This window comes from Eublepharis macularius, chromosome 12, assembly GCF_028583425.1.
Source record: "Eublepharis macularius isolate TG4126 chromosome 12, MPM_Emac_v1.0, whole genome shotgun sequence".
In the NCBI taxonomy this organism is placed as follows: domain Eukaryota; kingdom Metazoa; phylum Chordata; class Lepidosauria; order Squamata; family Eublepharidae; genus Eublepharis; species Eublepharis macularius.
The window spans coordinates 51,283,401-51,300,606 of NC_072801.1; the positions used below are offsets into that span (position 1 = coordinate 51,283,401).

The 17,206-nt window shown below is 51.4% G+C and overlaps 1 protein-coding gene across 1 annotated transcript in view; it reads left to right on the top strand.

The window, feature by feature from the left end:
* LOC129339247 (vomeronasal type-2 receptor 26-like) overlaps window positions 1-16,948 on the top strand; it is a 30,587-nt gene extending 13,639 nt beyond the window's left edge. The window contains exon 6 of the mRNA XM_054993839.1: window positions 16,047-16,948. Within this exon, the coding sequence (XP_054849814.1) occupies window positions 16,047-16,948 (902 nt within the window). The remainder of the gene's footprint in view (window positions 1-16,046) is intronic.
* Window positions 16,949-17,206: the final 258 nt, after the last annotated feature.

Sequence of the window (17,206 nt, forward strand, 5' to 3'; positions counted from 1 at the left end):
CCCACCCCCCACCAAGGCTCAGCCTGCTCCCACTTGGGGGGGCATTTCATGGCCTCCCCAAGTAGATGCTCTGCTCTCATCTCTACCACTGACAGCTGGGGGAGGCTTGTGTTGCCAGGGGTGGCATTTTGCATGCAAAATGCCCCCCAGCCCTCTGGGGCCCTTCTCCCACCCTTCCTCCCACCCCCCACCAAGGCTCAGACTGCTCCCACTTGGGGGGGCCATTTCATGGCCTCCCCAAGTAGGTCCTCTCAGCCCCTAAAGTCCACCCCTTACAGCCCCACACAAACCCAATTCCCCCCCAGCTGCCACACACAGACCCAAATCCCCACATTAGCCCCTCACAGACCCAAATCCACCCCCACCTGCCCCACACCCATAACCCCAGGAACAGGCTGGCAAAGGCCAGCCCTCTCCCTTTGTTCCCTATGCTGGGAACTTCTAAACTCTCTTTCCCTGGGCAATTCTGCACAGCCCAGGGGTGCCACAATGGTGGGCACACTTCTGAGTGCCAGCTGGTCCCTGTGAAAGAGCACCTGAACCACAGACACCCTCCCTCAAATTCCCCCACCACCTACAGAGATGGCTGGCCAGCCAGCCCCATTGTTCCCTATGATGGGAACCAACTGCACAACAAAGAATAAAACAAGAACAACACAAAATAAAGTTTTAAAAAAATTATATTCTCCCTTCCAAAGTACAAGTAGGCAAAGCATTATGACACATTACACCAGCAGTCCCCCACACAGAAAAATTAAAACAAAACTCACTTAACATCAGAGAATCACAAAGCATGATTCCTGTCAAAAACACTTTATTTCTTGAACAGCTTTAGGTTACACAGCAGGGGGGAACACCAAAGGGCATGGCAGCACTATCTTACACAAAAATAACACAACTCGCTTCACATTAAAGAATCACCCCAAAAAATTGCTGTCAAAAGCACTTTATTTCTGTAACTGCTTTAGGAAGGCACCACAGAGCAGGAAAGCAGTGTACTACACAAAAATAACACAACTCACTTCACATCAGAGAATCACACAAACACAATTGCTGTCAAAAACGGTGAAGTGGGTTGTATTATTTTTTGCAGTACATTGCTATCATGCCCTGTTGTGCCCTCCTACTGTGTAACCTAAAGCTGTTCAAGAAATAAAGTGTTTTTGCCAGGAATTGTGTTTTTGTGATTCTCTGATGTTAAGTGAGTTGTGTTATTTTTGTGTAAGATAGTGCTGCCATGCCCTTTGGTGTTCCCCCCTGCTGTGTAACCTAAAGCTGTTCAAGAAATAAAGTGTTTTTGACAGGAATTGTGCTTTGTGATTCTCCGATGTGAAGTGAGTTGTGTTATTTTTGTGTAAGATAGTGCTGCCATGCCCTTTGGTGTTCCCCCCTGCTGTGTAACCTAAAGCTGTTCAAGAAATAAAGTGTTTTTGACAGGAATCATGCTTTGTGATTCTCTGATGTTAAGTGAGTTTTGTTTTAATTTTTCTGTGTGGGGGACTGCTGGTGTAATGTGTCATAATTAGGGGTGTGCAAGGAAAAAACTTTCGGCTTTCTTGTTTCGGGATTACCCGAAACAAGATTCTCTACCGTCATTAGCCGAAAGCCGAAAAAAGAATCTCTTTCGGGATTCGGGATTCGGCATTATTTCGGCATTCTTTCGGGATTCTTTCGGGTTTTTTTGCTGGGAAAATGCCTCCGTCTTTCAGGACGCCTGGAGGAGGCATTTTCCCACCAAATAAGCCCAAAATTGGTGGGGACCTTCCTCTAACCCTTCTCTAACAACTACCCAAGTTTCAGACAGATTGGACTTTGGGGGGCCATGTTATGGCCCCCCAAAGCAGGTCCCCCCATCCTCCCCATAAGAAAGCAAAGGAGCAGCATATTGTTAGCATGCTGCTGCTGATCTCTCTTCATTATTTCCTATGGGGAAAAAATGAAGAGGCAGGCTTCCTTTGCCAGGGGTGGCATTTTGCATGCAAAATGCCCCCCAGCCCTCAGGGGCCCTTCTACCACCCCTCCTCCCACCCCCCACCAAGGCTCAGCCTGCTCCCACTTGGGGGGGCCATTTCATGGCCTCCCCAAGTAGGTGCTCTAATCTCTACCACTGACAGCTGGGGGAGGCTTGTGTTGCCAGGGGTGGCATTTTGCATGCAAAATGCCCCCCAACCCTCTGGGGCCCTTCTCCCACCCCTCCTCCCACCCCCCACCAAGGCTCAGCCTGCTCCCACTTGGGGGGGCCATTTCATGGCCTCCCCAAGTAGGTGCTCTCAGCCCCTAAAGTCCACCCCTCACAGCCCCACACAAACCCAGTTCCCCCACCCCAGCTGCCACACACAGACCCAAATCCCCCCAGTAGCCCCTCACAGACCCAAATCCACCCCCACCTGCCCCACACCCACCATAACCCCAGGAACAGGCTGGCCTGCCCTCCCCTTTTGGGAACCCCTAAACTCTCTTTCCCAGGGCAGTTCTGCACAGACAAGGGGTGCCACAATGGTGGCAGTGCCAAATCGTCCCTGGGAAAGAGCACCTGCCCTGGCACACAGACAACCACCCCCCTGACCCCCCCACCACCCGCAGAGAAGGCTGGCCAGCCTGCCCCATTGTTCCCTATGCTGGGAACCAACCTCCCATCAAAGAAGGGAACACAGACACACAATCATTAAGTTTAAAAAACCTTTATTTTCTCATTTTCAAATTACAAGTGGTCAACAAATCACAACATATTACACTTATTGTCCCTCATAGCACAACACAACACAATTAACTACACATCAGAGAATCTTAAACACAATTTTTTTTTTGAAATGGACAAACAGTAAAGTTTTGAACATTACAACAGGTCACATAGTGAGCGGGCACAACAGGGCATGGAAACAGAAGATGATCATAATAACTACCAGCCTAATACAACTCTCCCTCCATAACATGACTTAATGGGGGGGAACCACAGCAACAAAATCCCCCCCCAACCCTCTGGGGCCCTTCTCCCACCCTTCCTCCCATCCCCCCACCAAGGCTCAGCCTGCTCCCCAGGCCTCCCCAGGCCTCCCCAGGTGGGTGCTCTGCTCTCATCTCTACCACCGACAGCTGGGAGAGGCTTGTCTTGCCAGGGGTGGCATTTTGCATGCCAAATGCCACCCTCACCCTCAGGTGCCCTTCTCCCACCCTTCCCCCCTACCCCCCACCACATGCATTCCTTGACAATCAAGAAATCTGGAGTTAAATATAATGTGCATGTAAGTCCCTCAAAGACAGAAGCAATATGGAGGTAATGACCCATTTGATTTCCACAACCTCAGACACAATTAGGGATCCGTTTCCCCTTGGTGGGGGATCCCCCACTCTCACCTATCACCCCGAAGGGGGAAAGTCAGTGAATGAGCCTTCAAGGTACGCTCCAGGGGCTGCTGCCGTGATGTCACTGATGTCATCTGGCTGCCCTGAGAGTATGCCTGTGCTTTGCAGTGGGCTGATTTGGGCCCTACAGGCCAAAGCAGGATCCCTTGTGGCCCAAATCTGCCTGCTGTGAATTGTGCGTGCTCCCCAGCCTTGTGTGATGATCACATCACCTCCTAGAACAAACATCATCATGCCAGAGCATTGCCATTAAATGATCATGCGTGTGTGAACAGACCCTAAGTATCCTGTAGGCTTCAGTGATGGTATAGTAATGTTTTCACTCACATTATAGAGAGAGAGAGAGACAGAGAAGGGGGGGAGGCACTGAAGCTAGATTATTTCTTCTATTTTACTGTCCCCTTCCAAAGCCAGGGTGGCATTGGCACAATGCCCCCCTCCCCCCGGCCAGAGCCTTAGTACCAGTATGCATTGACAGGCCCATGCATCATAGTCCTTTTTGAGACCCAGCCAAGTTGTGCCTTTTGGAGAAAAATGTTCAAGTTGCTGGTGGGGGTATGAACAGTTTTTAGATATCCACTGTAGTGCAATGGCTAGAGAGTTGGTCTAGAATCTGGCAGACTCTGATTCTGTGCCTTGTAGGCTTGATGGATGTTCTTGGCTCAGCCTAAGTAAACAATTGTGTTGTGTTTTCCAGAGGCAGTCTACGTGATTTTGGGGCCCTGGACAAATGTTCTGGACGGGGCCCCAGAACCAGTGCCGCCCCACCACTGGCTCCTTGCCAAGGCCAAGCAATTTGGTCACCTAGGCCCCAGATAGAGTGGGCAGGAGTGCGTTGTTTCCTTCCTCCCCCCCCTCCACCCCCTCCAACAACTAAGAAGGCCATCGGTGGAGTCACTCCAATGTGAGGCATGGAGCAGCTGTCTATTGTTAGCCTGGTTGTGATGAGGGTGAAACAAATCAAGGGAGAACAGCAATGTGTAAACCACTCTAGGTTCCCATGGGGGAGAAAACCGGGGCATAAGATAAACCTTTAATTTGGTGGGGAGGGGGTATATACATTTTATGTGTATGTGTCTGTATGTTTTATGCATTCAAATCACTTGTGGTGTACTTTAGAATTATATTGAGCTCCACAGTATCCCAAAAACCTTGTCCATGTATTGCAAACCAAAGTCAATCTACCACATCTAGGGTATTCTTCTTTTCCCTACTGCCTTCAATTTTTCTTAGCATTATTGTCTTTTCTAGTGAACCTTGTCTTCTCATGATGTGACATAAGCACTATCATCAATTGATATCTTCAAGGGAGAAAGCAGGCCTGATTTGGTCTGGATCCCACTTACATGTCTTTTTCGGAGTCCATGGTACATGTAAATTGAAACTTTCTTCCCACTTCACAGTGTGAATGCTTTTTCCTCCTATGAGCTTAGTCTAAATTTTACTGTACTGATACTGCTCATTTGGCCAAAAGGCCTGCCCTTGATCAATGCCACATTAAATACTTCATAATAAAAAAATGTTTTTAGAACCATTTAAAAGTGTCCTTAAGTGCCATACGCTGATTTAAAAAAAACATAAGCTAAATGTTTGGGAACACAACCAGATATGTGAATGACTGAAATGCAGCCCAATCCCACTGCTACTTAAAATCCATTTTTGATGGAGGTCTGGATTGTCTTACATTGGTGTCATTGGGCTTGGAATCAGGAACCTGGAAGCGTTCCATGGGGGCTACAACTTTCATGCCAAGGCTAAGAGGGTGGGAACGGGATCTCTCTGGGGTGGCAAACTCTGGCCTTGGAAGTTACTGGCAATTTGGGGGTGGGACTTGTGGAAAGGAAAATCTGAGTAGGGATCTCCCCCAGAATCCATGGTCCGCATCTAAAGAGATTGCCCTTGGAAGCAGCCAGTTTCTCTGTAGGGAACTACTCTCTCTAACCTGAACTCAAGCCCAACCAGGAGTTTGGCAGCCCTAGGAAAATTTCAGAAAAAGATGGCAAAGGAGGGCCAGCAACTGATGGAGGCATGGAAGCCCACACCAGGACAGTAGCAGGGGCCTACTTGGGCACAAGGGACAACCAGTGCTCTCATCCCCCATAGCCCACTCCTTACAGCCCCACACAAACCCAGTTCCCCCACCCCAGCTGCCACACACAGACCCAAATCCTCCACTCAGCCCGTCTCAGAACCAAAACCACCCTCAGCTGCCCCACACCCAGTACCCCAGGAACAGGCTGGCCAGCCTGCCCCATTGTTCCCTATGCTGGGAACCAACCTCCCATCAAAGAAGGGAACACAGACACACAATCATTAAGTTTAAAAAACCTTTATTTTCTCATTTTCAAATTACAAGTGGTCAACAAATCACAACATATTACACTTATTGTCCCTCATAGCACAACACAACACAATTAACTACACATCAGAGAATCTTAAACACAATTTTTCTTTTGAAATGGACAAACAGTAAAGTTTTGAACATTACAGCAGGTTACATAGTGAGCGGGCACAACAGGGCATGGAAACAGAAGATGATCATAACTACCAGCCTAATACAACTCTCCCTCCATAACATGACTAAATGGGGGGGGAACCACTGCAACAGGGTCCAGCAGAACCTATGTCATTTCCTGTGGCTGTGCTTTCAGTTCAGACACACAAAGCTGAACTGGGCACTTCCAAGGCACTGGACAATGGTATTTCTGGAGCAGTTCTGCTGAGGTCTCCCCCCACCCCCACACCAGCCTCAGAATTTACCTGGGAACATCTGTGAGAGATCATCATTGGCCGGTGCCCATCCACCACTCTACCCGCATCCCCCAACCATGCAAACCCAACATTAACATCAATTTTTTTTTTTTTAAACATGAACATTCAATCAACTTTTAAAAAAACATAATCACAACATTTTTTTTTGGTTTTTTTTCCTTTTTTTTACATGAACGGAACATCAACTTTTAAAAAACATAATCACAACATTTTTTTGGGTTTTTTTTTTTATGAACATTCAATCAACTTTTAAAAAACATAATCACAACATTTTTTTTTGGTTTTTTTTTCCTTTTTTTTACATGAACGGAACATCAACTTGCAAAAAACAGTACAACAATTCTTCTACAATTTTTTTTTACAAGGAGTTCATCTGATAAAAACACCTAAGCAATCCCTATCTAACCTGTTTCTCCCTCCAGTAGCAATCCATGTTTCTGGGGCATTATTTCTCATAATAAATTTGGTCCCACAGGGTATGTCTCAGTGATGGGAGATGTTTTGAATACCCTGGGGGGGGGGGCTTTCAAATTGCTGGGTGTTTTCCCTTTGCCACTGGTTCCTAACCACCCTCCCTCTACTGGCCGGTTTTAACTGTATATACAGGGTTTTATACAGGGGAGAGCGCGATTCCAAAGGATTGGACTCATAGAGGATGCAGGCCACAAGTTGGGCTCACCTCAGTCACTCTGGAAGTCCAGTCCTGAGAAATCGAAGAGGCGAGAGTTGACCTTCAGGAAGGTCAACTGCTCGACTCTCCATGGGAGAAGGCGAGTGCGATGTGGGCCGACAATGTCGCCCGCATGTGAAAAGACGCGCTCGCTCTCCACGCTCGTCGGAGGGCATGAGAGCAGCCGCTGCGCCTCGAGGGAGAGGTCCGGCCAGACCGACTCCTTCCTGGCCCAGTAGCTGAGCGGATCGGTGGAGAGCGACTCGCAGGGCTCCGCGAGGTAGTCCCTGACCATCGCCTCCGCCGGATCCTCTCTCACGGTCCTCACGACCCCAGAGGGGACGAGGGCCCACCGGAGCATCTCCATCTCCATCGGCACTCCGGTGGTGGCCTCGGGGGGGGGCCTGCGCAGAGGGGGCGTCAGAGGGACCCGCACGGCAGGGCCCCTCTTGCGTCCCCCCTGTCGACAGGCGTCCCCTCTTGGCCTGCCTGCGCCTCACCCAAGAGCAGAGCCCGTCTCTGGCTTGGGTGAGGTTCCCGTCCCGCTCGGCGAAAGTGCCCTTTATGCGCGGGTCACACATGGTCGCCAACATGTATGACTCTTCCTTAGTGAGAGGAGTTAGCCTGGCAGCTATGCCCTGCTGCAGCCTTCTCACTAATGCGCGCACCGCTGGAACAAGGTCAGCACGGGGCGCGACCCGGTCTGCAAGGGTGGCCAGATTCCTCTGGAGCGTGTGCACCAGGGGAATGACCAGACCGAGGGTCGCCGTGTCTGACGAGACCGCCACAGTGAAGTCCTTGAAGGGCTTCAGGACCTCCACTGTCTGGGTGATGGTGAGCCAATCCTCCCGGTTGAACTCACCCACCTGACTCGCACCGCGGTGCTCGGAGAGCCACGCGTGGAGTGCGGCCTGCTGCTCCACCAAGCGCTCAAGCATGGCGCAGGTGGAGTTCCAGCGAGTGCTGACGTCAGTGATCAGAGCGTGCTCTGGCACACCTGTCCTGACCTGTGTCTGGCGCAGTTCGTGCGTGGCCTTCACGCTGCGCGAGAAGTGACCCGTGAGCCTCCGACATTTCTGGACAAGTAACTGGAGTTCACGGGTCCGGGTATCCACGGGTTCCTTCGAGGAGCCCAACCCCAGCGCATCTCTCACCACTAGGTGAAGCTTGTGAGCGGCACAGTAGACGCTCTCTCGGCTCACTAGATGCGCCGCTGCCCTCATGTTCTTGCCACCGTCCGTCACCATGCATCCCACGGTGGCGGGTCCCTGGCCTATCCACTCGTCCAACTGTCTCCTTAAGGTGGCAGCGATGTTCTCCGCCGTGTGGGACACGTCGAGCACCTCGGCGTGAAGCAAGGCCTTGCAGTAGCCGGCCTGGCGGTCTCGCATCCTTCCCTGTCTAGCTGTGCTAGGCACCTCCCCCCGGGCCCCCACCCAGAACCGACTCGGGTTCCCACCAGTGAGCAGTAAGCGAGAGGTACGCTTGCTGCACACTTGGGCAGGTCCAGATGTCCGATGTGAAGTGCACAGTTCTCCCGGCAACCCGGGACAGCTGTGCCTTCACATGATCCCTGGCAGCCCTGTAAAACGAGGGCACCACCGATCTGCTCAACGACGTGCGAGCAGGGACGGCGTACCAGGGAAAGCAATCTTGGAGCAGCCCTGAGAAGCCGAAGTCTTCAACTACGGAATACGGTTGCCCATCCACTGCTATCATGTTGACGATGTGGCGCGTGATGCGCCTGCTCGCCCTCCGGATCCCCTCTCTGGGCACACTAGCGCCCTGCATACCAAGCATCTCCGGGAGAGAGGCTTGGCGTCCCTTTCCTGCAGGTACCCTTGGGGGGAGAGCACCAGAGGAGCCTGCCTCCTTCTGGCTAGCTGGCGGCCGTGCGGCGCCACTCGAACCCTCCTCCCGAAGAAGCACCGCCTGGTGGTGCCTCTTCATATGGTACCTCATCCCAGACGTGGAGAGATGCCACACATCTTTGCCACGGCTGACGCGCTGCCTACAATGCAGGCACAGGGCTGCTCGGGGATCCTCCGTTGTCTGGAAGTGCTTCCAGATTTCGGAGGAAAAGGGCATCCCACGCTTCCCAGGAGAAGCGCGTTCGGGACCACCCTGCGGCACCTCCTGTGAGGTGCTCTGGCCGGACACACCGTGTCCCACTCTCGGCCGGGCAGGTGGGGATGGACGAGGCTGAAGGGGCAGAGATGTGGGCTCTTCCACCACAGTCTCTGCCTCTTCCTCCCGCGTCCTCTCCTCCTGCACAGCCGCGAGAGGCCTGCTGCTGGCCTCAGAGGAAACTGGGGTGGACCGCCCCAGGGGGGGTCTCACGGGCAGTTCCTCCAACATCCTCCGGGTTCCTGGGGTGAGCGGGAGCGCAGGGAAAGTCATGTGCTCCGCGCCCATCCCAGGAGACACCACATGCTGCCCCTCCTCCAGCAGCTGGCTCGCAACCACTGGAGGAGGAGGAGCCTCAGCAGCAGGCCCCTGCCCAGTGCCAGCCCCTGCCTCACGCACCCGGGTTGGGGGTGGCCCTCCAGCAGCTGCCTCAGGAAAGAGAGTCTTGCGAACCCTCTTCCTGTCACCAGAAGCCAGGCTGGTGAACGGCAGCAGCGCAGGGGAGGGCCTCCTCCGCTCAGATGGAGGGGCTGCCGCAGCAGTCCCCCTCCCCCTCCCCTCCTCCCCTCTAGATTTCTCCCTAGCCTTTCCCCCGGGTCCCCTCTCTGCTTTCCTCTCTGACATACTTTCCCCTCCCAAATTCAACCCTAACTAATCAGAAAAGATTTAGAAAACAAACGTCAACTTTGTTTTCAAGACCTAACTAACCTGCTATAAATCTGTGTTTCTAGTGGCTCTGTGACTTGGAGATGAACAATCAAGTGCCTTTTTAAGCAACCCTATTTATGTCAGGGAACCTGAGCCTGCCAATCAGCTGAATTCCTCTGGAATTGAGCTGGCCCTAAACCCCAATAACAGGTGACAAAGCCTTAAACACTCACACACTAGTATGCCCGGGCCGGCCTGGCACCACCACGGGTGCCAGAGATGGGCAGTGGAACCCTAGTTATGGGGGCACTAATGGGAAGCCTATTGACAGGTATTACAAATTTTTATATATATATATATATATATATATATATATAGAATTCAAACCTAACACTCACTCACTAATGCTTTCCCTGCTGAGTCCCTATTTAGTTTTTTAAAAAAAACTAGGCTCGGTTTCCCTAATAATTATGTTGAGGGCAATTATCCACTGATCACCTACCAACTGGCCTACCTACCTAAGAGACACTATTTAGCGGGACCGATGTATCTGTGGTATGTCGGTGTGGGGTGTGGATGTGGTGTTTTGAAGATGAGCCTCCCCCCTCCCAAGCTAGCAAGAACCCACCCCCAAGGCCACCCAAATGTGAACCCGGACTCGCTCACAGTAACACCAGTCCTGCAGTCCAGCGATGTTCAGGCGGTCTTGCAGCTGGTCCTCCTCTCCTCCACGATGCTGTCAAGAAAATTGGAAATGTTAGCAGAGTCAACACCACACGCCGCACACGCAACCCCAAAATTCAAGGCCCCGTTGCACAAGCCAAGTCAGCCCCCCCCCCTTAAAGGCTAGGGCCAACCAGCAGCAAAACAAAACACATCCACCCAGCAGAGCTTCTGGCCTGTGCAGGCCAGAAGCTGGCACACTCATTTTTTAGTCCTGTGAAACAGCAGTTCATGCCCACCCCACACTCAAACTTGAAAAATGAAACATGAAAGAAAGCAGGCACTGCGATCAATGCTGGCCCCCCTAACCCCCAAACAATATCCTCTTGCCCAACCAGAAAATGCCCCCCCCCGGCCCAAGCCATAAAGACAGAGCCAAAGCATATGCTCGCAGGTAGGCACAGCAGCAGACATAAGCTCAAAAACCAAATTTAACAACAACCCTACCAGTCCACCAGTGCAGATGTCCAGCAATGTTGATCCTCCACGCAGAGATCTGCAGGCCGATGTCAACCAAGTGCAGTCCAGTCCAGAAGAGGTCCACCAACGATAAACAACCTGAATGTGAAGCAAAACAGTGAGTGCCAGGCCAGCAAACGGGAAGGGTTACCAAAGCCGGAGCAGCAGGCCTGTGTGTGGGCCGAAGGCTGGCACAGTTGATCAGGACGGAGCCTGTTGGGAATCCTTGCAAGCAGGGGACCAGACACAGAAACGCAAGCCACACCATTCCAGATTGTGGAGCACAACTGTGAGTGCCAGGCCAGCAACCAAAAAGGGTTACCTTGGCCAAAGCAGCATACCTGTGTGTGGCCCACAGGCTGGCACAGTTGATCAGGACGGAGCCTGTTGGGAATCCTTGCTAGCAGGGGACCAGACACAGAAAAGCAAGCCACACCATTCCAGATTGTGAAGCACAACTGTGAGAGCCAGCCAGAAGAAAGGCTTCTGGCCTGTGTAGGCCCGAAGCTGGCACACTCTGGTTTTAATCTTAAAACAGTGGATCAAGCTTAAAGAAGGCAAGCACAACAACCAATGCTGAACCCCCCCCCCCCACCATCAAAGATTGTCTGCCCAACCTGTCCCCCAGGCCATACCTGTGTGTGGCCCACAGGCTGGCACAGTTGATCAGGACGGAGCCTGTTGGGAATCCTTGCAAGCAGGGGACCAGACACAGAAAAGCAAGCCACACCATTCCAGATTGTGAAGCACAACTGTGAGAGCCAGCCAGAAGAAAGGCTTCTGGCCTGTGTAGGCCCGAAGCTGGCACACTCTGGTTTTAATCTTAAAACAGTGGATCAAGCTTAAAGAAGGCAAGCACAACAACCAATGCTGAACCCCCCCCCCCACCATCAAACATTGTCTGCCCAACCTGTCCCCCAGGCCATACCTGTGTGTGGCCCACAGGCTGGCACAGTTGATCAGGACGGAGCCTGTTGGGAATCCTTGCAAGCAGGGGACCAGACACAGAAAAGCAAGCCACACCATTCCAGATTGTGAAGCACAACTGTGAGAGCCAGCCAGAAGAAAGGCTTCTGGCCTGTGTAGGCCCGAAGCTGGCACACTCTGGTTTTAATCTTAAAACAGTGGATCAAGCTTAAAGAAGGCAAGCACAACAACCAATGCTGAACCCCCCCCCCACCATCAAACATTGTCTGCCCAACCTGTCCCCCAGGCCATACCTGTGTGTGGCCCACAGGCTGGCACAGTTGATCAGGACGGAGCCTGTTGGGAATCCTTGCAAGCAGGGGACCAGACACAGAAAGGCAAGCCACACCATTCCAGATTGTGAAGCACAACTGTGAGAGCCAGCCAGAAGAAAGGCTTCTGGCCTGTGTAGGCCCAAAGCTGGCACACTCTTGTTTTAATCTTAAAACAGTGGATCAAGCTTAAAGAAGGCAAGCACAACAACCAATGCTGAACCCCCCCCCCCCCACCATCAAACATTGTCTGCCCAACCTGTCCCCCAGGCCATACCTGTGTGTGGCCCACAGGCTGGCACAGTTGATCAGGACGGAGCCTGTTGGGAATCCTTGCAAGCGGGGGACCAGACACAGAAAGGCAAGCCACACCATTCCAGATTGTGAAGCACAACTGTGAGAGCCAGCCAGAAGAAAGGCTTCTGGCCTGTGTAGGCCCAAAGCTGGCACACTCTTGTTTTAATCTTAAAACAGTGGATCAAGCTTAAAGAAGGCAAGCACAACAACCAATGCTGAACCCCCCCCCCCCCACCATCAAACATTGTCTGCCCAACCTGTCCCCCAGGCCATACCTGTGTGTGGCCCACAGGCTGGCACAGTTGATCAGGACGGAGCCTGTTGGGAATCCTTGCAAGCAGGGGACCAGACACAGAAAGGCAAGCCACACCATTCCAGATTGTGAAGCACAACTGTGAGAGCCAGCCAGAAGAAAGGCTTCTGGCCTGTGTAGGCCCAAAGCTGGCACACTCTTGTTTTAATCTTAAAACAGTGGATCAAGCTTAAAGAAGGCAAGCACAACAACCAATGCTGAAACCCCCCCCCCACCATCAAACATTGTCTGCCCAACCTGTCCCCCAGGTCATACCTGTGTGTGGCCCACAGGCTGGCACAGTTGATCAGGACGGAGCCTGTTGGGAATCCTTGCAAGCAGGGGACCAGACACAGAAAGGCAAGCCACACCATTCCAGATTGTGAAGCACAACTGTGAGAGCCAGCCAGAAGAAAGGCTTCTGGCCTGTGTAGGCCCAAAGCTGGCACACTCTTGTTTTAATCTTAAAACAGTGGATCAAGCTTAAAGAAGGCAAGCACAACAACCAATGCTGAAACCCCCCCCCACCATCAAACATTGTCTGCCCAACCTGTCCCCCAGGCCATACCTGTGTGTGGCCCACAGGCTGGCACAGTTGATCAGGACGGAGCCTGTTGGGAATCCTTGCAAGCAGGGGACCAGACACAGAAAAGCAAGCCACACCATTCCAGATTGTGGAGCACAACTGTGAGAGCCAGCCAGAAGAAAGGCTTCTGGCCTGTGTAGGCCCAAAGCTGGCACACTCTTGTTTTAATCTTAAAACAGTGGATCAAGCTTTAAGAAGGCAAGCACAACAACCAATGCTGAAACCCCCACCCCACCATCAAACATTGTCTGCCCAACCTGTCCCCCAGGCCATGCCAAGAATAAACTGCAACACCTTTTTGCAGAGGCAGGCCACAGCAGCACATTGCCCAGCATCAAAAAAATTTACAAAAATTTTAAAAAGGCCTACCAGGTGTCCTCTCAGGATGTCCAGCACAGTTGATCCTCCAGGCAGGTGTCCTCCAGGCTCCAGGTGCAGTCTCTCTTCTTCTCCTCTCTCGGTCACAGCTCAGCAGCAGCAGCAACAGAAGTGTTCCAGACAGTCTTGCTCCAAATTTAAATCCCCTGCTGCAGCCTCAGCCAAAGATTTAAATCTATTGGCTGGCATGAGAATGCAGCAGTGGGATTGGTGACTCCTAAAGTCCCCAGTCCCCTGCCTTTCCCCACCCACACTCCAAGAGCCACCCTCCTCCTGCTCCCCCTCCCCTACCTGTTAATTTTGGCGGGAATCTCTGCTGCTTTGCAAATGCAAAGTGCAATGCAATGCTTGCACCTTGCATTTGCAAGGCAAAGCAGGATTCCCTATCCTCCTTTGCAAGAGGGGTGGGGGGTGACAGAAGGAGTGAGTGATTCACTCCTTCTCCCCCCCTCCCCTCTTCTAAGAGCCTGCAGGAAGCCTTTGCTTCCAGCAGGATTTTGCTAGCCGCTTGCTAAGGCAAACGGCTAGCAAAATCAAAATGGCGATTCTCGAATGCCGAAAGAATGCCGAAAGAATCCCGAAACGTTTCGGGTTTTTCTTTCGGCAATCCCGAAACGTTTCGGCATTCCCCGAAACGTTTCGGGATTCTTGAAGAATGCCGAAACACTTTTGTTTCGGCATTCTTTCGGCATTCTGAATGCCGAAACGCACATCCCTAGTCATAATGCTTTGCCTACTTGTACTTTGGAAGGGAGAATATAATTTTTTTAAAACTTTATTTTGTGTTGTTCTTGTTTTATTCTTTGTTGTGCAGTTGGTTCCCATCATAGGGAACAATGGGGCTGGCTGGCCAGCCATCTCTGTAGGTGGTGGGGGAATTTGAGGGAGGGTGTCTGTGGTTCAGGTGCTCTTTCACAGGGACCAGCTGGCACTCAGAAGTGTGCCCACCATTGTGGCACCCCTGGGCTGTGCAGAATTGCCTAGGGAAAGAGAGTTTAGAAGTTCCCAGCATAGGGAACAAAGGGAGAGGGCTGGCCTTTGCCAGCCTGTTCCTGGGGTTATGGGTGTGGGGCAGGTGGGGGTGGATTTGGGTCTGTGAGGGGCTAATGTGGGGATTTGGGTCTGTGTGTGGCAGCTGGGGGGGAATTGGGTTTGTGTGGGGCTGTAAGGGATGGACTTTAGGGGCTGAGAGGACCTACTTGGGGAGGCCATGAAATGCCCCCCCCAAGTGGGAGCAGTCTGAGCCTTGGTGGGGGGTGGGAGGAGGGGTGGGAGAAGGGCCCCAGAGGGCTGGGGGGCATTTTGCATGCAAAATGCCACCCCTGGAAACACAAGCCTCCCCCAGCTGTCAGTGGTAGAGATGAGAGCAGAGCACCTACTTGGGGAGGCCATGAAATGGCCCCCCCAAGTGGGAGCAGGCTGAGCCTTGGTGGGGGGTGGGAGGAGGGGTGGGAGAAGGGCCCCAGAGGGTTGGGGGGCATTTTGCATGCAAAATGCCACCCCTGGCAACACAAGCCTCCCCCAGCTGTCAGTGGTAGAGATTAGAGCACCTACTTGGGGAGGCCATGAAATGGACCCCCCAAGTGGGAGCAGGCTGAGCCTTGGTGGGGGGTGGGAGGAGGGGTGGGAGAAGGGCCCCTGAGGGTTGGGGGGCATTTTGCATGCAAAATGCCACCCCTGGCAAAGGAAGCCTGCCTCTTCATTTTTTCCCCATAGGAAATAATGAAGAAAGATGAGCAGCAGCATGCTAACAATATGCTGCTCCTTCGCTTTCTTATGGGAGGATGGGGGGACCTGCTTTGGGGGGCCATAACATGGCCCCCCAAAGTCCAATCTGTCTGAAACTTGGGTGGTTGTTAGAGAAGGGTTAGAGGAAGGTCCCCACCAATTTTGGGCTTATTCGGTGGGAAAATGCCTCCTCCAGGCGTCCTGGAAGACGGAGGCATTTTCCCATAGAAAAGCCGAAAGAAAGCCGAAAGAATCCCGAAACGTTTCGGCTTTTTTCTTTCGGCTACCCGAAACGTTTCGGCATTCCCCGAAACGTTTCGGCATTCCCCGAAAGAAGCCGAAACACTTTTGTTTCGGCATTCTTTCGGCATTCTGAATGCCGAAACGCACATCCCTACAGCTGATGATAAGGTAGGTGTGGTGGGCTGGCTCACGATAAAAGATATGGAGGAGTCCTCCTCACCACTGAATGTTCTTGCCTCACCATGCTGTCCAGTATATGTGCAAGGATAGGCAGAGGGAGTGGTGCACTAATTCTCTACACATGCACATTAGCAGCATAACTTTCCCAAAGGCAGCAAAAATATGTCTATAGAAACTTCTAACCCAGCAGGTGAGACTCTGTGACCTATGAGAGGGCACCGTTTTAAGGTCTGATGAAGAAGACCGATATGCTTTAAGCTCATTCAACTTCTGTTATCTATTTTAATTTCAGTTCTTTGGAGTGGAATATGTAACTGACAGAATGCCTTTTTTTTTTTAAAGATGCAGGTCACTGTGACAAATGCCCGGATGACAAGCATGCCAACCACAAACAGGATCAATGCATTCCCAAAACCATACACTTCCTTTCCATCAATGACACTTTGGGGATTGTTTCAGTTTTCTCCTCCCTTTGCTTGTCTTTCATCACAGGTCTGATATTGGTAACATTTGTTAAGTATCGGGGCACTCCAATCGTTAAAGCCAACAACCGGGATATCACCTACCTTCTCCTCCTCTCCCTCCTGCTCTCTTTCCTCTGCTCATTGCTCTTTATGGGACAGCCCAACAAGGTCACCTGCCTTCTCCGACAAACAATATTTCTGCTTGTCTTCTCTGTTGCAGTTTCTTCTGTGTTGGCTAAAACCATCACTGTGATGCTGGCATTCGAGGCCACAAAACCAGGAAGCCAGATGAGGAAATGGCTAAGGAAGAGGGTCACAAACTCCATTGTGCTCTTCTGTTCCCTTGGTCAACTTGGAATCTGTGCTGTCTGGCTAGCAACAAAGCCTCCCTTCCCTGAGTTAGACATGTACTCCCAAAGCAGAGAGATCATAGCCCAGTGTCATGAGGGCTCTGTCACCATGTTTTATTGTGCCCTCAGCTACATGGGCTTATTAGCTATAGCCAGTTTTCTTGTTGCTTTCTTAGCAAGGAATTTGCCAGACACCTTTAATGAAGCCAAGTTCATTTCCTTTAGCATGTTGGTGTTTTGCAGTGTTTGGGTATGTTTTGTTCCCACTTACTTGAGCACCAAAGGGAAATATATGGTAGCTGTGGAGATCTTCTCCATCTTGGCCTCTGGGGCAGGATTGCTCAGCTGTATCTTTTCCCCTAAATGTTATATTATAATCCTAAAACCTACTCTTAATTCTAAAAAACATGTTATTTTGAAACAGAGTTAACTAAGGATAATTTATCTTGTCACCACTGATCAAAGTCATGTTGTTGAAATGAAACTAACTGACATTTTTGCTTTTTTTTTCTTTCCCTATTGTTGTCTGTGATCATTTTTTATTATTATTATTATTTTGGCATTCCCATCATACATAAAAGGTTAATGCAATGCATGGGGTTCCCCGCCCCAATAAAGTGGGGTGCCATGTTGTGGGAATTGGGCCACCACATATATTTTCCATGGGCATACAATTTCAGCACATGTT